The sequence below is a fragment of the Thamnophis elegans genome, chromosome 15 (genome assembly GCF_009769535.1).
Source record: "Thamnophis elegans isolate rThaEle1 chromosome 15, rThaEle1.pri, whole genome shotgun sequence".
Taxonomy (NCBI): Eukaryota; Metazoa; Chordata; class Lepidosauria; order Squamata; family Colubridae; genus Thamnophis; species Thamnophis elegans.
The window spans coordinates 12409859-12434663 of record NC_045555.1 but is presented as its reverse complement, the minus strand read 5'-3'; the positions used below and the strand labels follow the sequence as shown (position 1 = coordinate 12434663).

At 42.5% G+C, this 24805-nt stretch overlaps 1 protein-coding gene across 1 annotated transcript in view; it reads right to left on the bottom strand.

Annotated features, from left to right (window-relative positions):
* Window positions 1–290: 290 nt before the first annotated feature.
* The window catches only part of UNC5B (unc-5 netrin receptor B), a 76012-nt gene continuing 51497 nt past the window's right edge, over window positions 291–24805 (bottom strand). Inside the window, exons 9-17 of the mRNA XM_032232224.1 lie at window positions 22099–22293; window positions 19751–20140; window positions 17969–18056; window positions 15879–16047; window positions 14272–14505; window positions 7217–7366; window positions 5666–5830; window positions 2486–2664; window positions 291–1025 (exon numbers count right to left, since the gene is read on the bottom strand). Coding sequence (XP_032088115.1) covers window positions 860–1025; window positions 2486–2664; window positions 5666–5830; window positions 7217–7366; window positions 14272–14505; window positions 15879–16047; window positions 17969–18056; window positions 19751–20140; window positions 22099–22293 — 1736 coding nt within the window. The 3' untranslated portion in view covers window positions 291–859. The remainder of the gene's footprint in view (window positions 1026–2485; window positions 2665–5665; window positions 5831–7216; window positions 7367–14271; window positions 14506–15878; window positions 16048–17968; window positions 18057–19750; window positions 20141–22098; window positions 22294–24805) is intronic.

Here is a 24805-nt window from a genome sequence, read left to right as displayed (position 1 = left end):
TGGAGCTGGGGTGGGCGTGGCCTACGAGTGACGCAAACGGCTTGCAGGCCACCAGTTTGACACTCCTGACATACACTGACCATTTTTTAATTTACCGCCAGAAGTCTCCCTTTCTCTCTCTCTTTCTCTTTCTCTTTGAGTGCCAAGATATTCTTGCTCTCACATAGATGAAAGATTCTTAATATATATTTATATATATATATATATTTTTAAAAAAGGATGCATCCAAAGATCTGGATAATACATTTAACTTGCGTTTCCTAAGAAACGGATTTCCATTTTTTTCCCTTGCACGTGTGTGTATTTTAAGCTGTCTGAAGCTTCTGACAGGAGTCGCCTTTACTAAATTGTACTCCACTCTTCAAAGCATAAATGCCAGAAAAGAAGCCATAAGAGCAAAGTAGGGAATGGGAAAAGAGAAAGTCAAGAAGAGATCAACAAAGAACCGAACAAATTAACAGCCCAGATTCCAGCAGCCCTCATAATAAGCCACAACAGAGACAACAGAGATTTTGGAGAAGACACTGCTTGCTGCCTGAGGCTGTGGTCACCGTTAGCAATGATGCATTGCTTTCAAGCTGTAATCCAAAGGCTGTGAGGAATAAGGAGGAAGGAGTCTTTTAACACTTGGATTGCTTGTAAACTCCGCAATTTCTAAGGCTGATTGTGATTTCAGGAAGGAGGAGTATGAGAAGGAGAAGAAACCTGAGTTGAATCTTTCAGCGCCTTGACTCTGCTCCTTCTTTGCAACTGTTTCCCACTGGTTCCAAAGAGCTTTTTTTTCCCTTTTTAAGTTTTTTTTTTTCCTGTCCCTCTCTTACTCAATCCTCCACATGGCTGGAAGTCTCCAACAGCTGCATCAACACTCTCCTTCTGTTGCCATGACAACCAGCATCTCACTCTTGCCCATCTCTTCCAAGGCACTGGCCAGAGTGTTAAGGTCTCCATCGTCTTGATGTTGAGCTTCCCATAAGTCTAGGATCACCCCCGTTGGGCTGGCTTTGGTGGCAAAGAAATTTAGGTACCTATATAAGATAGAGAGTAGAAGAGCTTACTATAAGCATCAACTTTGACCTTCAGCATCAACATTAGCCACTGAAATCTTCTGTTCTGAAGCCATTGTTCACATAAGTAAGCTAGCATCCTAATTAAATCCATACCGCCATGAAATCAAAACCCTGGAATTGTAATTATTTTCAGGACCAGAGGGGTTTTTGTAAGAAGGCCAGTGGAGAAAAATATGAGACTATAAAATAAAAATATTAAGGATTAAGGAAAAAAATCATGGGGATGAAATGTTTTATTTAAGCATCCCCTGTCAATAAATTAGCTTCTTGGTCTAAAACATAACAACCCCATCATACTGCCTTTAGGATTTATAAACATTATTTCAAGGAACGTATGAAATAGTTCTTGATATACATCCAGGACTCCCAGGTAAATGTTGTTCAACTGACAACGCAGCTCCATAACACAAATAAACTGCTTTAATATTCAGTAGGATTTATTTCCAAGTAATTGTAACTTTGGACTGGTGACAAAGGACCAGCCCACGGTGCTCCTGCCAGCAAAAATGGTCTCCTGAGCTCCGTTTTCAGCTACTACGGCCTCTTGCAACCCTCTGCCAGCGAAAAAGGAGTTTGGGAGGGCCGCGTGCCCTATTGTAGACAGGAATTCTGATATTGGCAAAATGGGTAAAAGCAATGTAGATGGCACCATAAGCTATTCACCACATCTTATTGAAAGGATCCCTGAAGGATTAGAGCATATACAGAGTGTAACCTAATTCAGCTTTTGTTAAATTGCTGTTGAGAGAAGCTCCATTGTAACCTAACGTGCCAAATTCATAGATAAAACTTCTAGGTGAATTGCCAAGCTTAGCCTAGTAAAGTAATTACTTAAAGAAAAGGGGAAAAAATGGAGTGGGCCAAGCAACCTTGCTTGTAACTTGAAATATGTGTTCAGCATTCTTATATGCCAGAAAATGTATTTCTTTCCTCTTCTAAGGTCCATTGTTTTCAGTGCGCTAAGAAAAATCATGAGGCTTGTGTAGCATGAAATGTTTCTAACACTATGATCTGTACAAGCTGTGTAAGACTATAAGAAGTTTGACAAAAAGTTTTTTTCACGACGAGACAGTGAGTCTCGCGCCTATTTTTTTCTCTCTCTCTGCCTGCTCTGTTAAGGTGGGAGACAAAAATGCTGTCAAGTCTTTTTGCTTTCTGCAGAAAATAAAAATTGATTATCAGTAGCCTCGTGTTCAGAGTTTCATTGGAATGATCAGATTCTGAGCTGAATTCAAAAGCCTTACAATATCATGAAGTCAAATTACGGCATCTAAATGAATTGTTTCTCAACAGTGCCCCTGCAGATCAGGGGCTTAAATGACCAAACAACTACAATGAACATTTATATGCAAGTTAACCAACTTCCTTGACTGGTTTAACTCCTGTGGGACAATGAAAGAACTGGAAGTAAAACTCACCGATCCATGGAAAGCTTTTGGGCAAGGAGCCGCCAGTCATTCCCTCTGGAGTTAGGAGCATCAAGACTGTTGCAGATTTTCTGCCGTATGGACAGAGGAATCTTGAAGGCGTGTGGTCCAAGCTGGGTTGTCATGGCACCACCAGTGTAGGACCGCAAGGCATCAAAGGAGCTGGAGTTCTTCAAAATTTTAAATTTTTATTAGTTTACCAAAATATAAAACACCAAGAAAAATGAAAATAATGGGAAAGTAAGGAAGGAAAACAGAAAGAGGAAAAAAGTATAGGGAAAACCGGGGAGGGGAGCATTGACTCTTTTTAATGGGATACAATAAGAAAATAACATACATTCTCAATTTTTTTTAACCTTTATATAGCTCTGTGCACAAAAATGGGAAGATATTTTAATTCCTACAATGGGTGACTGGTTGCAAAAGCTAATGAAGTTAGCAGAGATGGCTCAATTGACTGCTTTAATTAAAGAAAAGAATATAGATAACTTTGTTTCCACTTGGGAAACCATTTCTGGACTTTGTGCTTGAGGTGGGAAAAAACCCTGTGACTTTGGATTTTGCTGATTAATTAGTTTTGTGTTATGGAAGTGACTAGAATGTATTATTATGTAAAAGGAACTGGCATTCTTATAAAAAAACAAAATGGGATGAAGTCTCGGTGATTCATTGGATAAAGATGGCAACTTTTAAAACATAAGCTCCATCTTATCATTTATGGATTCCAAACTGTCTCATAACCTCGCAAGGTCAATGACAACCATGATTTATAACATGCGCTAGAAAAAGTAAACAATATTCTCAGGCCACAATTGGTCTGCCTTCTGGCACTTTCAAGATGCATATTGAAAGATTCACTATAAACAAAAGCTATATTCTGTATTTGTCGGGAGGCATATATACACGCGTGCATACAACAAATGCTTTTGTTTTGGTTTTTAGTCACTGAAACAATGGACAAACTTCTAGAGAAGTAACACAAGAAAAGTTTAAAGGCCCATATCAGCTTCGCGTGTGAAAATGGTCCCATCTTGTTTCATTGCAGCCTGTACACCAAAAGTGGTGTTCAGCAAGTTCTGACCAGTTCTGGAGAACCAGTAGCGGAAACTTTGAGTAGTTCGGAGAACTGGTAAATGCCACCTCTGACTGGATCCGCCCCCATCTATTCTCTGCCTCACGAATCCCAGCTGATCGGGAGGAAATGGGGATTTTGCAGTAGCCTTCGCCTGCCACGCCCACCAAGCCACGCCCACAGAACCGGTAGTAAAAATTTTGAATCCCACCACTGGGATAGATGAACACTTAAAATTAATAGGATATAGGAATAGGAAGAAATGGAATAGTTTTCAACATGCAGTTTATTTTATCAATGACTAGCCAATAAAAAACAGGTTAGAAATATGGAAATATAAGAGAAGGATTATTTATAAAGAAGGCTTATTAAAACAGATAAGTTATTATTATTATTATTATTATTATTATTATTATTATTATTATTATTATTATTATATCAATACCAATGTGATGAATACTATTGTAAATATTGTGATTATTATTTATCAAAATTATTTGCATGCAGACAACACACTGTTTACTTAGCAGTGGAATTTTTTATATGTAATAAAACTTTTTAAAACTTTGAATTTTTTGTTTGTTTGTTTGCCATGTACTAGGCAAACAAAATCAGAAGCACTTGAGGGGGGGGGGAGCAGTCAGTAAAATGCAGTAGGAAAACTACTAAATGCTAAAAACCAAAATAATAAGAACGTGAAGGGTATCATGTCTTAAAAAATAAATGGTGATCTTCACAGCACCATTAAATTACTGTGCCTCAGTGAGTGCAGAAGGAAACAGCTATCTAATAATGCCATGCATGGCTGAACTATAATGGGCCTTCGAGATTAGGACAGGAATCTCAAATTAGTCTGCAAGGGAAGGAGGTTGGCTGGTTTTGAAATGTTTTGACTAATGCACTTCCAACCACAACTTTAATAGGAAATATAAATCTGTAATGTAACTGGCTAAACACCCATATCACCCAGAAGTACAGGAAGGCCTCAGGGCTGAGACTTAAATAGTTATTACCCTCTTCTTGGTTCTTGAGCGGTCCGAAAAAGTTTCAGCAATAATACTTGGTCCAGAATTAAAATTAAAATACTGAAATGGATATTTAAAATTTCCAACAAGTTGTGTAAGCCAGATACACAAACAGAAACAGTTACATGAAAGAATAGGCTGCATTGTTAATATCCAGGTGAATAGGGATGGATGTAGGGGTGAAATTCATCAGGTTCTGACAAGTTCTGGAGAACTGGCAGCAGAAATTTTGAGTAGTTCGGAGAACTGGCAAATAACATCTCTGGCTGGCCCCAGAGTGGGGTGGGAATGGGGATTTTGCAGTATCCTTACCCTGCCATGCCCACCAAGCCACACCCACAGAACCGGTAGTAAAAAAAAAATGAATTTCACCACTGGATGGATGTATCAAAGACAATAAGAAATATGATTTTCTTTCACTGTCCATAAAATAGTAATGACATTTGGAACAGCAGAAGTGGAAGTGAGTCACGGCTGAAATTAAACATTAGAACTGTGTTTCTCAATATTGATAAATTTAAGGTGTGTGGACCAGGGATTGGAGTCACTTACCTTCCCTACCGGTTCGCAAATGTGTGTGTGTGTGCATGTGCAGTGTTTGCGCATTACGCTGGGGTGGGTGGGCGGGGCCTTCTGCAGCCGCCACTACTGGACTTGAAGTCCATTCATCTTAAAATTGTTAAGTTTGAGAACTTCTGCATTAAAAGAATCTAACATGAACATTAGCCCAAGTTTTACCGATTGCATCTGGCCAATATAATATTTCAGAGAAAGTACTAGGCCCAAATAGTCTGTTCCTTTTGTCTCATTCATACATTCATTCATTCATTCATTCATTCATTCCATTTGCTTTTCTTATCCAAGTTCCAGAGATTGGTTCCTACCGGTTCAGCTAAACCGGTAGTGGTTTGCTGGTCAAACCGGTTCCCTGGTTGGCGTGGCATAGTTTTTTCCCCCATTTTTTTAATGTTCTATTATGGGCAACTGCGCACATGGATGGAGCAAAATTGAGCGTGCACCAAACTGGCAGTAATGCCGGCAGCCACCCACCCCTGCCAAGTTCCCCTTGCTTACCTCTCCAAGTGTAATATGTAACTGAAATATCTGCCCTTCTCCTTCAACTTGCCGAACACAGATTTTGCAAGTAAGTTCTGTAGTAGCTGGGCTGTATCTCTCAAGACTGAAGGTGCAGTGTAGTGCTCTCTGACTACCACTCCAAATGTGATAGAAAGGGATTTCCTGAAGGAAAGAGAAAAGTAACAGAAAGAAATGAACAAATGTGTGCCATGTGATGTCAGCACTCTGGAAATTTACAGATGGGTCCTTTAAAAAAAGAACACTAAACAAAAACAATCCTGTGTATTTTCTCTTCATGTCAAATTCCAGGCAAGCAGAAGCAAAGAACAAGGTTTGCAGTCTTTGTATGACAGTTTGATTGACAGGCTCCGTCTTGTTTACTAGAGGCTAAGTGATTGCTTACTTGTGGGCTCCCCAGTGATAACTGACAGTGATCACTGTGGAATAAGGTGTTTGATATAAGTCAGTTGGATTACTCTGAGCTGCAGAGAAGGAGAAATTTCCAGATTGGTTTCAACTGGAATTCCCAACCTAGGTTTACAAGATGAAAAAACTTGGCATGGGACATGCATTTATATGGCATTGGGGCGGAGCGCTTACATTCATACTTGCCTTCCTTTCAAGAAATTACAGAATATGCATCTTAGTTGTATGGGAGAATGGAGAAGCAAAGGGACAATATGAACATATGGAACATGGAGGAAGGAGAGGATATAGCAGGCATGTGAGTTGAAGTCTTCTGAGATAATCAGTAAATATATATTTCTAATCTTGCCAATGTGCAAAATAAAAACTGGTCAGGATCTTTGGCAGGGCCTAAAACTGAAAGTGTTTAACAGAATAATAGAATTGGAAGGGACCTTGGAAGTTTTCTAGTCCAACTTTAGCAAGAAACTATATAATTTCAGACAAATGGTTCTCCAATATCTTCTTAAAAACTTCCAGTGTTGGAGCATCCACCAACTTCTGGAGGCAAATCATTCCACTGGCTAATTGTTCTAACTGTCAGGAAATTTCTCCTTAACTCTAAGTTGCTTCTCCCCTTGATTAGTTTCCACCTGTTATTTCTTGTCCTGCTTTCAGGTACTTTGGAGAATAGCTTGACACTCTTCTTTTTGGCAACCCCTGAGATATTGGAACATTGCTTCTTTTCCAAGCATGAGTCTGTTTTCACAACATTTATTGAGATGAATGGGATGAGGTCCTGAGAATCCCAGCCACTCTTTCCCACTTAAATCTAATATATTTCCAGGTGAAGAAGTTCTTGTGATCTTCTTCCTATCATAACAGCAAGGAGACAAGTCTCTACTAATAACGAAGGAGATTGCAACTGGCTGTTTACACAATGGCTTTCTGAGTGTTTATGTGCCTGGGAACCATCTACTAAAAGACTCCTATGAATCTCCTTGGAGAACTAAATGTGTTAATGGATGTATTTTTTAGAGCAGTGGGAAAATTTTGTAAACCCACCAGGAAGGTTGATTTCAAAGGAGGCCCTATGGAATCACTCCTAAGTCTGTTGCTCAACTGACAGGTAAAAGCACTCACCTGATATTTGGCTAGGAGTTTGCTCCTCCAAAGCGAATGAGGGATGTCATGAACCGAGAGGCGCAAATTGTGATAACTGTCCTTAAACAGTAGAGGCTTGGGCTCTTCTAACAGATAGCCGCCAAGAGTCCTTTCTATTTCAAGCACTTCCTATGGGACAAGCAAAACAAAAGCAAAAGCACCAAAAAGTGAAAAAGAAAGCAATTTAATTGGGAATGTGATACAAAATAGGTGAGACAGCGAAGGGACATGAAATGGACTGCAGTTCATGACAGCTGGTGTATAACTATACCCTGTAATAGCCTTCCTCAGGGGCATCTTCCAGATATGCAGTTCCCAGAACTTCTGGCTAACAAGGCTAAGCTAATCTTCAAAGCAGGGGTGAAATGCTACCAGTTCGCACCAGTTCCCCCGAACTGGTAGTAAAAAAATGCTACCGGTTCAGGCAAACCAGTGTTTCTGATGATCAGCTGTGCCACATGATTTAGATTAGCTAGAGAGCAGGATTTCCTGCTTTCTAGCTAATCTAAATCGCGTGGCACAGCAGATTCCCCCTCGCTGTTCTACTTATCTTTCAGGCGTGTTCGGTAGCAAGCACAGAAGGTCCTGTGCATACGCGGAAGTGGCGTGTGCGAGCGGAGCACACGCACACTCACATTTGCAAATCAGTAACAAAGGTAAGTAGATTTCACTCCTCCTTCAAAGTTTGGGAATTCCTGTTCCAACTGAGACAGAAGATGTCAGGTTGAAGAGGGCTGACGTACGTTACTGTTTGTATTTCTAGGTTCCAGGTTGACTTTCCATGCTTGTTGGAGTACTTGATACACGTGGATTTCCAGCAGTCTACAAAATGCATCTTGGTATCTCTTTGAAAAAGTCAATAAATGTTTGAGCAAGTTAACAGCAAGGTCTCTCTCTCTCTAAAACAGGGGTGTCAAGCTCAAGGCTCTGAGGGGTTCTTAGATCTCAGCTGTGGGGCTGCCTTGGAAACAGTGAAGGGGTGGCCCATGGTGCCTCTGCCAGCAAAAATGGAGCTCGGGAGGGCTGCACTGGCAGAGGGTTGCAGGAGGCTGTGATGGCCTAAAATGGAGCTCAGGAGCCTGTTTTCTCAGGCAGAGTGCTTGGGCCACTACAGGCATCCCTGACATGAGTGATGCCAAGCTGGCCATTCCCCCCGCCCGAGGTCAAACACAACCCTGATATGGCCCCCAATGAAATCGTGTTTGACACCACTGCTCTAAGAGTACTTGACTTTGCCTATCTTGGGCACCAGGTATCCCATAATACTTTGCAACCTTCTCTAATGCTCTAAAGCAGGGCTCTCCAAATTTGGCAACTTTAAGACTGGTGGACTTCAACTCCCAGAATTCTCCAGCCAGCCATGCTGCCTGAAGGCATTCACCTCCATTTCTTGAATATACCATTACAACCAGGGGTGGGATTCAGCCAGTTTGGACCGATTCATGCAAACCAATACTTCTGGCGATCAGTTGGCCTCACCCACCCACCCCTGCTCTATTCCGTCCTATATTTCCTTTATTTGAAGCCCAGCTGATTGGCGCGGCAGAGCGGATTGCCATGTCTCATGTTTTATTCACTGGGGATGTAATTTTAGTGCTGATTTCAAAAGCAATGTGTGTGTGTGCAAAGCACGCGTGAAGCGAACCGGTTGTTACACCAGTTGAATCCCACCACTGATTACAACCTTCAATTTCTTGAGCCATGTCCTGTATTAAAAATGGAAAAAGATAATTTCCAGAGTCCTTTTTTTTAAAAAGCTATTTTAACTTGTGGGTTGGGATGGGAGTGGGGAGATTGAATGCCAGTTGTGACATCAAGGTTAAAACGCACAACACAATAAAGCCTGAAATACCAGCTTGGTGTGTTGATTGCTGGAACTAATCACTCTGGTTGGTAGATGGAGGCAGATGGAGATTTATACTTCATTAAGAATGATGGGTCACTTTCATTAGGCATGCAAAGTGGTGCTAACATTATTGATAGGCTTTGAAAATAACTTGACAATAGGTATTTTCAGAAGAATAGCAATTAAATGGTTTCTAGTGGTTTCTTCATAGGTGGCCTTTACATTTTGATCACAAAAAAAACTTGGCTATAAAAAAACCCCATAAGAAAACATATTCTGGATTTGTTTAACTTGTGAGTTGCTATGAAGGGCAGACTGCTCTCTCTCTCTCTCTTTCTCCCTCCCCCCCTCAATAGAGAGAGAGATTATACTTAATGCTTATACTTTTAAATGCAAATAAAATTACTTTGATTGGACACTAGATATCCATTCCTTTTCTTGTCTAATACAGGATTGGGATAAATAAATACTTGGGGCAATGCCCGGTTATCAAGTAGAATACAAATCAGAATGTGTGTTTCTTGGTTCCATACTCTCCAAATCACCCCTTGACATTGGAAGCTGGAAGGGCATGTTAAAATGATAAATGATGCCATTACATTAATTAGATGAAGACCTTATGGAGAGAGTCCCATATGTAGACCAGAACTTGACCAAATCAAGACAGACTGGCAGTGGCCCTCAAACAGGTCAGGCTAGTGACTTGCTCCCGGTCATACAATTTGATATCTTTTATCCAAAGACTGATGTGAAACCTTCTGCAGGCCAAGAATGTGCTCGACACAAGAGGTGGGTTTCTGCCAGTTCACCTTGGATCAGACAAACCAGTACTGGCGGTGGTGGGAGGCTCCACCTACCCATCCGGACGCTTCTGTGCATGCGCAGAAGCTTCTGCATATGTGAAGAAGCATCGCGCGAGTGGGCATGAGTGACTGGTAGTAAAATAAATTGAAACCCACTACTCCTTGACTACACCATTAAGTGATTATCTACCAATTTACACAGGATTATGAATCATTTTTTGTGTTTCTCTTGACCCCTGGAAAGTAGGGAATTAAAGTGCACCTGAAAGATCATAATAAGTAGCTAATTCAGCTTTCCTGAACAGATACAATCAGATATACAGTTTACTAACATCCAAAATTGCCATCCATCAGAGCGTTTGGTCGTGAAGTTTGCAAGAGGTGATCCCATAACCCCGGGACACTGTAACCATCATAAATATGAACCAGTTGCCAAGGGGGATGCTGCAATGGTGGTAAGTGTGAAAAATGGTCATAAGTCACTTTTTTCAGTGCCATTGTAACTTGGAACGGTCATTAAATGAACTGTTGCAATTTGAGAACTACCTGCGTGCAATGTAGATTATGAAAGGTTCTTATCCTAAGACAAAGGCAATGGAATAATGTGATTTTCAGCTCTCTTCTACGACTTTTGATGACTTAAGAAATATTTTAAACAGGAAAGTTCATCTCCTTTCTCAATTTTTCTTTGGTTGAAGAGGCTAATGATTGGGGTGGAGAAGTCCTAGACTTATCCTTATCTTTGCTAAAGATTCCTGGGCAGAATTTTAGGGGACAGGCCCAAGATAAAGGCATAGGTGAATCTTCTAGGTCAGTGATGGCTAACCTTTTTGTCGCCACATGCCAAAACATGCGTTACAGCGTGTGACCATGCCCATTTTTGGCTTCCAGGTTGGTGCAGGTGGCTTTTCAGGCCCAAAATGGGGTACAGGGGGGCCTCGCACAGTGCCCCTGCACCCTGTTTAGGCTTCCAGGTTGGTGTAGAAGATTTTTCAGGCCCAAAACAGGGAATGGGGGTGCCCCCATGCCCCATTTTGGGCCTGGAAGGCCTCCTGCACCAACCTGGAAGCCGAAACGAGGCACGGGGGGGCATGTGAGGCCCCAAAATGCAATTCGAGTGTCCCCCAAATGCCCCCTGCCCCCTGTGCAAGCATGCATCCCCGCACCCACTCCGCCCCCCGCACATGTGTGGCAGAGACCCAAAGGCCAGCTGGCTGTCGGGAGGTGCGTCCGCATGTGTGGTGGAGCTGGGCTGGGGCGATGGCTGGGGTGCCCACAGAGAGGGCTCTGTGGGCCATCTGTGGCACGCGTGCCATAGGTTCGCCATCACGAACTAGGTTCCAGGATAAATTGGATACAAATTATAATTTGTACATGGTAAGCCTCCTAGTATATATATATATATAGGCTGGTGTTATGAGCAACAGGGACAAGTGGTCAGGGAAAATTATAGTGCTTATGGCTGCCACAACGAAAGAGCAAAGTAGTAACTCTTCCTTTTCCCCATTGCCCTGAGGTTGCCAACTGTTTGACAAAACAATATTCCAAGATATTCAGATCCAGGTTAAGGACTAGAGCACTATTCAGCCTAGGTTGGGAAGCTGTCGTTTTCCTTTCTTTCATCTTAATAGGTGCATCAGAATTAGCAGTCTACACATTACCTACATTAGTAATAATAGGGACAAATGTATTTGCCATGCAAAAACTATGAAAAACTAATAGTTACTTTTTTCTGATATCTTTAAACTAGGACACAAAATAGTCCCTGCAATACTTTCTTTCTCCTCCTGGGAGCTTCATGGAAAATGTCAGGGCTGCTCCCTAAGGAATGGGTTAAAGGAACTTATTATTGAAAGTAAACTCTGGGTCACTTTTCAACTCATTGCATCAGGCTGTTTTTGCTCCCCTGAGTAACCACTTTTCTAAGTCACATTGCATGCTTGGATTACCAGCAAGCCTTCTTTGGGGCAGAGAAGTTCTAATGTAAGTGCAAACAAGAAGTACTAAGCAATCAATTTTCTTGCATAAGTTATTGTAGCTTTTTTAAAAATATGGGAAAGCTAACAGTATAGAAGTAGGAAACAAAGACAAAAGTGTTTCTAAAAGGCACAGATATTTAAAGATGAAAATTCAGAAATGGATAATCTTTCGATCCCCACGTTAATTGTTTGCATAGGTAACATTATGCAAAATCAATGCATTTCTATGGAACACAAGAATATATGTAGAGACATCCAGCAACTTATAAACGTGATGAACTAATTTTTAGCTAATGGGACACACTGTCCCCTTCTCCAGTCCTAATGAAAATACATAAAGAAATTTAGAACATTTATTAGGAACTTAGCATATTTTTCGGAGTATAAGACGTACCTTTTTCCCTCAAAAAAGAGGGTGGAAATCTGGGTAAGTCTTATGCACTGAATACAGCATTTTTGGCCTACCGAAACCCCGCCCCTTTGCAAAAATGCCCTTTAGGAAGCTTCCAGAGTGCTCCTGGGAGCTGGGAAGGGCAAAAATGAGCGAAAAACAGGGCAATTTTTGCTCATTTCCCCCCCCCCCCATCCCCCAGGAGCACTCTACAAGCCTCCTAAAGGCTATGCATGCCCTTTTTGGAAAAAAAACAGGTGCATTTTCATGAAAAACGGGTCATTTTGGGGAGGTCTGCAGAGTGCAACCTCTTGCCTCTTTGCCTCTTCAAAATCTTGGTGCGTCTTATACTCTGGTGCATCTTATACTCCGAAAAATACAGCAATCCTTGATAATTGGCCATACAGATTGGGATGAGTCCAGTGAAACAAACAATGACAATAGACTGAGGAAGCTGGGGGTCTGCATTTCCCGTTTTGAAAATTTCTGGGTAGTATATATCTGTAATAACGATAACCACCTCTATTTCTCTCATTGAAGGACAAACATAGATATACCAATTATTATTATTAGCATATGGCACTGTTATAGTAGCCAGGAGACCCCCGATGCTATTGCAAAGTGCTAGTTTGGCTTGCCAAGGAATCAACCCTATTATAGGAAATGTGCTCTTCCCAAGATGTGCCACAGGAGGGCAAGCCGGCTTTACATTAGAGAGAAAGATGAGTGGCTCTTTTTCAGCTTCACCCAAGGGCTCCATCCTTTCTGGAGCTGCCTTGCAAATGGTACCGCATCTGGGAATGTTCAGAGCCATCAGGAATCTGACTGCCTGCACAGAGCACTAGATTGTCTCCCCACCAAAATGGTACCTATTTTATCTACTCGCATAGAACATGCTTTTGAATTGCAAGGTGGGCATAAGCTGAGGCAAGTGATGGGAGCTCACCCCACCACCCATTTGCTAGTACTCAAAACACCAGAGCTGAGACCATATCCATTGTCATTAAGCCATTGCGCTTCATAGATATACCAATGGGAAATAATTTAGTGGGTAAAACTTTGTGTTGATCTTGTAGGCATCTACATTTCAACTTCTGCAACGTGATTGCCTGGCTGCTGGTGAACTGAATAGTGGATGATAAGCCAAGGCAAAGATGATTAAAGCACAGTTCCAATTACACCATTGCGGGTGTGATCCACAAAACCATACGAGATACATTTGTGACTCCCCCCCCTTCTCATTAAACTTATGTCAAGTCTCTGTTAAAGTCATATGGAGCAAACATTACTTTGCACAGACTCTAAGATAAGCAACTCATCATTCAGTTTCATGAAGGAAAAATGCCCTCTATGGTTTTAATCGGATCACAAATATATTCTGCAATCACTTTCCACAACTCATTGTCCTCTAGGTCAGTGATGGTGAACCTTTTCGGCACCGAGTGCCCAAACCGGAATGTGCATGAATGTGCGCGCACCACAGTGCTGGAAATCCGAAGACCAGCTGGCTGGCACATGTATGCCTCTTTTTTTGGCTGTTTTCGGGCCACTTTGCGGGTGATTTTTAGGCTGTTTTTAGGACTGCTTTTGGCCTGAAAATGATCCCAAATACCAGCTAGAAAACCGGTCTGTTTTTTGACTGTTTTGGGGGCCATTTTCAGGCTGTGCTCTGGCCCCCGCAAAGACCAGCTGTGCATGTGCGCACCGGAAACCAGAAGAGCAGCTGGCGATGGCGCATGTGCCTACAGAGAGGGCTCTGCGTGCCATCTCTGGCACACATGCCATAGGTTCACCATCACGGCTCTAAGTGAGTTGTCATAAAATTCATATCGCACCCAGCCAGCAATGGACTAGGAAGTCTGGAATGACAATGCAATACACTGGGAGAACCCCCAGATGGAGGAGGCCATGGTGAAACCTACATTCATCTGTTCGTCTAAGTGTGTACGTACAAGAAAAGTATGAGCTATTTATTGACAGGAGAGAGGAGGGGAAGAACCTCAGCTATGCGTTACCTTCAAAGCATCAGGTGTGTCCTCCAAGCAATATACTTTGAGATTGTATTCCAATGAGGTACAGAGGGTGGGAGCGAAGATGGCCAGCTGCAGTCTCTTTATGGCCGACCTAGAATAGGATTCTCCCACAAGGACGTACGTTCCAAGCTGTTCCAGCAGGATATGGCAGCACTTGGGTTCCAGCTGGCAGTAACAAGGTGTGTTTAAAGTCTCTTCATCTAGCGTCACAACTTCCTGGAGGAGGAAAGCGGGGTAAAGAAGAGATTAAAAACATTGTAAGTTCCACCTGGGTGCCTGTTTTAACGAGTAACTACTTAAACATTTGCCTCCCCAATTACGAGAGCTGTACAAATTGGGTACCTTAAAAATAGAAAGGACTGAATGCGATAAGAAAAGCTAAAATGAAAACTTAATTTTGGAGTTAAGCAAACTTTGTTGATTGACATGTCCTATATTTTGGAGATGGCAGTGGCTTTGCAAAATGCGGTCTGTCGTGTTTTGAAGGGTTATGAATGTAGGAGTTTCCATCATTCTTATCTAAATTTTGAGTTGCTATGCCAGCAGGAAGTACCATAATTTTTGGAGTATAAGATGCACCTTCCCCCCCCCCAAAAGAATGTGAAAATGTTGGTGTGTCTTATACACTGAATACAGTCATTTTTGGCCCCCCGAAGCCCCGCCACCGCGTCCCATATTAGCGAAAAACAAGTGTCAAACAGGCCATTTTTTGCAAAAACAGAGATGGTTTTTTCAATCCCCAGCAGCACTCTGCAGGCTTCAGCAGGATTGAGGGAAGGCAAAAAGGCCTCCTTTTTTTGCAAAAAACACCCCATTTTCAGCCCATCTGCAGAGTGCTCCTGGCGGCCTCTTCAAAATCTTGGTGCGCCTTACACACTGGTGCGTCTTATAGTCCAAAACTATGGTATTAATATTACTAAATACATTGGTTTTAATGTTATTACCCAATATTACACTTTCTAGCCACACTTAATACTGCTGTATTAGAATAGAATAGAAATGCTGATCTTTTCTGAGTTGGCTTTACCAGATGTGGCAGGACTACAATCACCTTCATCCCTGAATATTGACCATGCTGGCTGAGGCAGTAGAAGACTGTTTTCTTCATAACTACAGGGGATCTAGAATTAGGAATAAAACTGCTAAATACTAATACCAAAACCCGTGCCCCGTTTTGGCTGCCAGAGACACAGTCTTTTGTTATTTCCAGGCTGGCCCTATGGGCCAGATTTAAGCACCCCATAGGCTGGATCCAGAGTTGAGACGACTGGATAGAACTGAGCATTTATTGGCCGGATGCCCTTCCTGATGCCATGCGGAGTTTGCAGCAGACATTTTTTTCTTTGTGTCCTAGGAGATAAATATCTGCTGCTACTGAGGATTGAACTCTCAACCTGCCGAGTGGAAGATGAGTGTCTTCACCACTAGACCACCATGCTGTTCGGAGAAGCAACATACATTGAACACTACAACTTCTTCTATAGGACTTCATTCCAATATCATCATCACCATCATCATCATCATCATCATCATCATCATCATCATCATCATCATCATCATCATCTACTTCTCTGGTTAATTCAGCTTACCTCCCAGTGTCCTTGGTGGGACTGGGTTTTCAACTGCAACATCCAGTCTGGGGAAGTGACCTCTGCACAATGTGGAACAGTCAAGATGACTGGGCGGCATAAGAGAAGCCCCGTAGGACCACAGGTCACTCTGGGACTCAGTACTGTCTGGTTGCCTTCAGAGGGAAAGCTAGAAAGGACAAACACAAGATACTTTTGTTGGCTCTGTGGAACTCTGCTTAAAATGCAAAAGGATATCTGGACTCCATATTCTTTAGCAGGAACAAGACAGAGTGGAATACTGAAGTTAATGCATACCTACTGAAGTTCACAACTGTTAACACATGTAACATTCTGTTATTTTTAAAATGTGAAATATTCTTTTTCTTAAAGTAGCATCATATTTAAGTGAATAAATATTGTTAATTTTTCTTGCCCTGATTCATTTTTCTTTTCTTTATCCCAAGCACTTTTCTGACCTAATTTGCTGAATACATGTGGCTACGTAGTGCTTAGCTTAGCCCATCCCAGCCCACAGGGCAGGGGTGGGTTTTGGATCCCGTCGCAACCGGTACGCTGCACACAGGGCCGGGCATTCTGGTCGGGCACGCACGCTGTGCATGTATGCACACACCACCGCTCTGCAACACCCAGCTGCTCGGCGGTGGTTGCACAGGCGCCACATGCTGTACACGCATGTACAATTGGCCGGTCACGTTATAAACGGTCATAAAACACAGGCGGGCGGGTGGCCAAACAAGCCACCATACTGGTACGGTGGCTGCTGCTCCCAGCTACTATCAATACACCCATACCGTCCAGAAGCCACCATTGCCACAGGGTTGTTGTAAAAATAGGACGAAGGGGTATTGTGACATGTTCGCTGCCTTGAATTATTTGTAAAACTAATAAAGGTGGGATACAAATAAATAAATAATATCAGCCTAAACTCAACTCAGAAAGAATCCTATGATTTCAGTAAGGTGCTAGCAGCTTTTTCCATTTAGATGTTATCAACTCCAGGCCATGCAATGGGAGTTGGTTCAATACATTTGGAAGACACGTAGTTGGGAAAGGGTGTTTTTAAGCAATCTAATTGTAGCTATGGTTCTTGGATGGAAATTAGTAGTAGTAGTAGTAGTATAACTGTTGCATAAAGGAGCAGAATATGTCTAATAGCCAAAGGACTGTGCAACCAATTAGTGAGGGATTACTGTATTTTTTGGACTATAGGATGCTCCGGACTATAAGACGCACTTAGCTTTTGGGGAGGAAAACAAGAAAAAAATATCTGGCTTTGCCTCCCAGCAATTTGCCCCCTTGCAGCAAAAAAGCCTGGTCAACTTCAGCACAGCCTGTTTGCCGCAAGGAGGCAAATTGCTGGGAGGCAGAGGCCAAAGGGTGGGGGCTGGCAGGTGGGCAGGGCTTCGGCAACATTCACTCTATAAGATGCACAGACATTTCCACCTACCATATTTTGGGAGTATAAGATGCACCTTTTTCCCTCAGAAAAGAGGGTGAAAATCTGGGTGCGTCTTAAACACTGAATACTACATTTTTGGCCTCCCGAAACCCCACCCCCTTTGCAAAAATGGCCGTGCATAGCCTTTCGAAGGCTTCCAGAATGCTCCTAGGGCTGAGGAGAGCAAAAATGAGTGAAAAACTAGCCGTTTTTTGCTCGCCCCCCCCCCCCCCCCAGCACCCAGGAGCACTCTACAAGCCTCCTAAAGTCTATTCATGCCCTTTCTTTGACAAAAATGGGCCCAAAAATGGATTTTGCCTCTTCAAAATCTTGGTGCGTCTTATAGTCCAGTGCATCTTATACTCCGAAAAATACAGTAGGTTATCTGCACTTTTAATTTCTTTTGTTAGGAGTTGGAACTGAGTAAGATAATTTTGAATATTGAGACTTATGTGAAAGATTGCCTTGAATCTAGTCTGGTATGCTAATATCTGAAGGAAAATGCATGTATGAAGATGGGGGAAGTCTGTTCTAAAACAATATAATAAAAAGAAACCTTACCTGGATATCCTTTAATTGGATATCACTTTTAGGCTTAGGGAGGTCAGAGTAAAAAAATAAGACAAGATACATGATCTGATCTACTTACAGAATATTCTCTGCTTTGTTGATCATCAGATACATTTCATAGAACTTCCCCTGAGGAATTGCTCCATGTGGCACTAACAGACTCACACCTGCAAAAGAAAAAAAAGAAGAAGTAATAGGTGAAATAACGAAGACCATTTCCTGGAGCATCATTCTACGTCTATCTCTCCACAGCTTTATGATATAATTCTTAATTTCATAGGATACTTTATACAGTCTCTCCTATTCTTCTGTATTTTCATAACTAATATCTAATGGATCTGTTCGCCCTCCTGAATTGGGCTGCAGGAAAGAAGTCAGGATAAGTTGCAACTGACCCATCCTACAATCACTGTAGCTCCCAGGAAACCACCAAGCAAGTTCATATGCTGTTTTTTTGGCTATGACCTTATATGGGGAACTATGCAGTTGTGGGATTCAAATAATTTAACAATCAGTTCTCTGCCCTAATGACCAGCTGGGAAGGCGTGGCTCGGTGGTCATGTGATCATGTGGGTGTGGCCAACTCAACGTCACTCAGGTCAATGGACATTTTGCCTTAGCTGTTACAATGTAATAAGGGTTAACCAGAGAGATGGTTTCTGTAAGCAGGGCAATAAAGATTAGGCTAGAAGCAACACCGGAATGTTTCCTTCCTGCCTTCCTTACAGGATTAGCCCTGTAAAAGTGGAAAAAAACAAAAGGAGATTTCTTCCAACAATCGATTCTCCGAACTGCTTAGAAAGTTAACGACCGGTTCTTCCGAATAGGTGCGAACTGGCTGAATCCCACCACTGGAACTATGTCTAATTATTCTGAAAAAATGAATGTGGCTTAACAATTGTTTTAGTAGCTACATCTTTGATGGTGACTATAGACACTGTCCTAATTATCTTTAAGAAGGATGCCTCTGGTATAAATATTTTTATCATAACATTTAATGCTGTACATGGTCATTTATTTTTTCCAATCTATTTGAAAAAAAGTCCATGGAATGGAGGAAGCTATTTTTAACTATCTGGCAGTCAAAAATCTTTTGCTGAACTTCTTGTAATGACTTAAATAATCCCAACAATTGTATTCTCAGTGTCTGTCTGAGGTCAATCATGAGCTAGTTTGAACTAAAGTAAAGGTTCCCCTCGCACATACCGTATATGCTAGTCAGGAGTGGGTTGCTGCCGGCATTACTGCTGGTTTGGCGCGCTGGCTGGGGAATTCTGGGAGTTGAAGTCCTCCATGCTTAAAGGCAGACCCCTGCCTTAGAGTCACACATGACAGGGCAGAGGAAACCTTATAACTGACTTTATGTCCCATAACTAATCAATGCACGTGCCAGATTTCCAAGCAACACCCCAAAATAAGAATCCGAGGCTCGAAGTTCCTCAAAGTTCCATTTTACTAGAGATGTCATATTGGCACATCTGGGGAAACCAGAATCTGAAAGCTTCCAGGTTTTCCCCACCCAAATAAAAGTCCAAGCCCCTGCCCAGCACCCACATACCCATCACATGGTCCAATCCAAGCACCGTCCCAATTGGAGATGCCTCCCAGTCACACCCCTCCAGGTACAGGGCAGAATGTCCTTAACATTCTGGAATGTTGTTGTGACTATATATCTCCCCAGCTCCATACAATCGCAGTTTCCCACAGCACGAAATGGGGCAGGCCTGAAGGCCCAGTGCAAAAGAGGGCTTCCAGGCCTGACATCATGGCTCTGAAATAGCCTGTTCTCCTATTCTCTTGGAGTGTGGCTTCATCACTGGATTGAATGTCCATCTGGCGAAAAATGTATTCCCTTACATACCTGTGCCAGGGATGACGAGTCTTCCTCCCAGGCAGCCGAATGTCCCCGTGGCACTATTCCCAGGATCTCGAGGCAGAGTCAGCAGCTGCTGAGAGCCCATGCTTTTATTTCTTAGGTTCATGAAATGGTTATCCCTGTGACTGTCCCCTGGGAAGGAGCCTGGGGGCATGGCTCCTAACAAGTCTGCTCCTTCGTGCATCCCAGTGGAGGAGGATGCTGTGGAGGAATTATACACTTTGATCTTGAGATTAGGGAGCGGATCGAGCAACGGAGAATTGGTCATGGGGATCTTGTCAGAGGAATCTTGCAAGGCATACATAGGACCACGGTATACACCGGCATTGGCAGTTAGATCAGGCTGCACTGAAGGGTGGAGCAACTGGGGGGTATCTGAAAATGAAGGCAGAAAAATGTTTAATAGCCTGTAAGCATTTTCAATAAAGGAAAATGTAATATAATAAGAAAGCACACATTAAATTAACCGCAACTATTTTCATCTTGGTAATGTGTTAGGGGGGGGAACCTTGCCTAAATAGTAAATCAATACTGAACTTTGATTACCACTGCAATGGACAATAATAAATTTGTTGCCATAAAACAGCGAAGAGTAGAAAGGGTGATGCTCTACTGGCAGTTTTTGCTTTGATCAGTTTAACAAGCTACTAAATATTCAGTTGTATATCTGTTAACTTTATCCAGTTCATAGAATTTATGCCAACAGCATATTCAAGCATATGTTTCATTAATTACTAAAACACCTAATTCCTATCTTATAATATTTCTCAGAGATAGAAAACGTAGCAGCGTTCTTTAGAATCTTTCAGTGCTAACATATTGATCATGTCAGAATTTTTTTGGGACTTTTCCATTTCATCAGATGGAATCTGAATCTGATGCAATGAACTAGCCTGCAGTTATTTACACTGGCCTTTTTCTAATCTGGTGCCTTCCAGATATTTTAGGTTACATTTTCCTTCATAATGTTAGCTATGATGATGGGGGTCTTCAGTCCAACATACTCGGGACATCAGGTTGAAAGGAGCTATTTTATTTCATACTAGCCAATAACCTGGCGTTGCCTGGGTATTTATTTATAGGGGGAAAATGTCCAGACCAAATTTCGAATGTTGGATTTTCCCCCTTACCAGAGAGAGTCCCCTTGTGGAGCACTGTGAAGCCATTACCACAGCAACTTCACTGTGCTGTACACTAGAGGCCATTTTACAACAGTACAGTAGAATCCATGTAAGGCACAACAGGCTGTATCTTAACAGAACACACACCCCGAGGGATGTTGGGATGTCTTCCCCCCCCCCCAAAAAAATAGTATTTGTCTCCAGATAGTAAGTCATCTGTATACCAAGTTTGGTTGAAATTGCTTGAGGCATTCCATATATATGGATTTGCCTTGAAGGTTTTTTTTTCTGCAGCAATGACACAAATTTCTCCTAGGAAAACTGATACATAGAAAAAAGAGGCACTTTATCTATTAAAACTTATCTAAGGAAGTTGGCATTACAGCAATGTAAGGTGAACCGGTCTGACAATCAGGGTTCCACCACAAAACCGCGTTCGACTAAACCGCGCTCGACGAAACCGCGTAGCTGACGTCATCAACAGGGCGACAACAGCGCGGAGACAGAAGTACGCTGTAAACGCTAAACCTAAAATTAACCCCTAAACCTAACCCCCCTAACCTAATCCTAAACCTAAACCTAACCCTTAACCTAACCCTAAACCTAACCCTTAACCTAACCCTAAACCTAATCCTAACCCTTAACCTAACCCTAACCCTAACCCTAACCCTTAACCTAACCCTAAACCTAACCCTTAACCTAATCCTAAACCTAACCCTAAACCTAACCCTTACCTTAAGTTGAATCGGCTTGCTTTCAAAGCGCTATTTAAAGCACCCTTCTTTCTCCGCGCTCGCTGTTGTCGCCCTGTTGATGACGTCAGCGACGCGGTTTAACCGGATGCGGCTTAGTCGAGCGCGGTTTTGTCGTGCCACGGACAATCAGACTTTGTTTAGTACAAATGGAAGGAGAAGGTTGTCTCATAATCATATGAAATTATGGACATTTTTACTTAATGGGATCCTCCTCCTCCTCCTCCCTCCCCTATTTTACTTCATCTCTTTTGTTAATATTCTTATTGTTCTAATGGAAACTGTGTTGTATAAAGAAATCAAGCATATTCACCCCCAGGTTGAAAAAAAGAAGAACAGGGGCCATCAGTTCAAACCTCAGATTTGACCTCTGTCTGCCTGTCTAAGAAGGTTCATCAATACACAGAAGGTTACACAAACACATGATGCAAAATTCAAAGCTAAGCACGATGGATCTTACCATTTCTGGAAGTTTTGAAATTAACTGGGTGGAAGCCTCCTGTTAATGCAGCAGAGGAATCAGTTATGTCCGTGTCGAAATCCCGACAGTTTCGCCTGTACACAACCAGCCCAACAGCCATCAAGATAACAACAAAGATGAAAATGCCCACCACTATGCCAGCGTATAAAGCCACATCGCCAGATGCCTCCAGTACTGGGGGAGAAAGAGAGAGAGATTAGATGGAGCTGTCACTTTTTCTTTGCTCCAATTTAAAACCCTTCACTTAAACTGCGGCTATACAAACATAAGGATCATAGCCTCCAAGGTGCTTTTCCCAAAAGGCCAAGAAAACCAAGAAAGTCCAGTTGCCTTTTAGAAAAACCACTTTTGGGACCTGGATGATTGAGAATCTCCATAGACATAAGGATCAAACCCAAAATATTCAAAAACAGTTACAATTCCCTTGTTCATTCTCTGACCTCTCTCAGGATTTGAGGATGGGAATAAGGAAATGAGAAAGCTATTTAAACCTGGGTGGGGAGTCCTATAGTTTTCTTAATCTCTTGATTTGCCAGTCTTCTGTTAATTAGGCTTCCTATTTAAGGTAAAGATTCCCCTCGCACATATGTGCTAGTCATTCCCAACTCTAGGGGGTGATGCTCATCTCCGTTTCAAAGCTGAAGAGCCAGCGCTATCCGAAGAAGTCTCCATGGTCATGTGGCCGGCATGACTAAACGCCAAAGGTGAATGGAACACTGTTACCTTCCCACCAAAGGTGAACCCTATTTTTCTACTTGCATTTTTACATGTTTTCAAACCGCTAGGTTGGCAGAAGCTGGGGCAAGTAATAGGAGCTCACTCCGTTACGTGGCGCTAGGGATTTGAACCGCCGACATTTCTGATTGACAAGCTGAGCTGAGTCGCCACGTCCCTCAGGCTTCCTATTTAGACGCATCCAAATCTGACGGAATGAGGAAAGCCTTCGGAGCCTGGGAAGGGCGAAAAATGCCCCCCCCCTCACAGTGGTGCAGGAGACTGACTAGGCTATGCCCACCATGACCATGCCTACCCAGCAATGGGGCAGCAAACCCATTGCTGCAATTTTTGAAGCCCATCCCTGGAAAGGACATATGTGCTTGGGGGGGGGGACCAGTGATATAAGAAATCAAATACCCAGAGATGATCAGAGAACTGTGTCCTTTGGAAGGAGCCATTGAATGCAGGCACCTACTCAATGCCACAATCCAAATGGAACCACCTCCAAAGAAATATAGTAAGAGGCCTTTCAGTAGAATCACTGGCTTGCTTTGTACACCATGCTAAGTCATTGTTTGGACGTGGTTTATTGGAGTTGCAGTGTGGCATAAACCATGGTTGCAAATCACAAGAGTTGGTCTGCACAATGTGTATACCAATACCAGTACTGGACAACAAAAACAAAGAATGAATTTGAGCAGTGTTTTTCAAATGTGGCATTTTTAAAGATGTCTGAACTTCAACTCCCAGAATTTCCCCAACCATCCTGCTGGCTAGGGAAATCAGAGAGTTGAATTAGAGCAATTCTTTCTGCAGGTTTCTCCTTGATCAGAGAAAAAAGCAGTTAAGCTGGCAATTATATTTTCTGCATATGTGTCCCCCCCCCCCCTTTATAATGGCTCCACCTTTATAACTTGCATAAGTGGTAATGGTAAAGATTTCCTGGCACATGCATGCTAGTTGTTTCCAGCTCTAGGGGGCAGTGCTCACCTCCGTTACAAAGCCGAAGAGCCAGCACTGTCCGAAGACGCCTCCATGGTCATGTGGCCGGCATGACTAAACACCGAAGGCGCACAGAACGCTGTTACCTTCCCACCAAAGGTGGTCCCTATTTTTTACTTGCATTTTTACCTGCTTTCAAACTGCTAGGTTGGCAGAAGCTGGGATGAGCAATGGGCACTCACTTAGTTACGCGGCGTTAGGGATTCGAACCGCTGAACTGCCGACCTTTCTGATCGACAAGCTCAGCGTCTTAGCCACTGAGCCACCGCTCAGTGGTATTTATGTCAAAAACTGTAAGCCTTAAATTCAGTCTCTATGCGGTTCTTCAGAGAAACCTACCAATCAGAACCAGGGAGGAAAAAAAGACTACAGCACTTAAATGCCAGTGGAATCTCCAGGGTACATAATTTTTTTTTTTCTAGCTGTGATCAGGTTTTGGCTATTTTCAAAATGTTATGAAGAGGCCTCACTTCACCTTGATTTAAGCCGATGAATTAACTCCAGGCACAGCAAGGGGACTAACATCCACATGACCTACCTTGATTTCCTCTCCTCTCCCCTCCTCCCCATCTCCCTTTTCTTTTCAATTCTTTCCAGCTTTTCTGGTTTGGTTTTCGCCACACGTGTCCTGGAGTCCCCTTCTCTGTGAGGCAGAATATATGGAGCAGAACTGAGGAGGTTTTTAATGCTGCAATTATATCTGGGCTGTATTTATCATGGTGTGTGGTCCTCTGGGAGATGCTTCGTCAAGGGACAGCGGGAATATTGAAGTGAAATGAAGGAGAAGTAACCGGTAATTTAAAATAGACGTTTTTGATAGAGGGGATTTCATAAAGATGGTAAAGGTGTATGGAGGAACTTTCCTGTCTGGTTTCCATCATTAACTGTTACTAAAGTTAATTCCTCGGTCCACCAGTCTCACTGCAAGGTGAAATACAGATCAGGTAGCTTAGAGGTTGTATATATT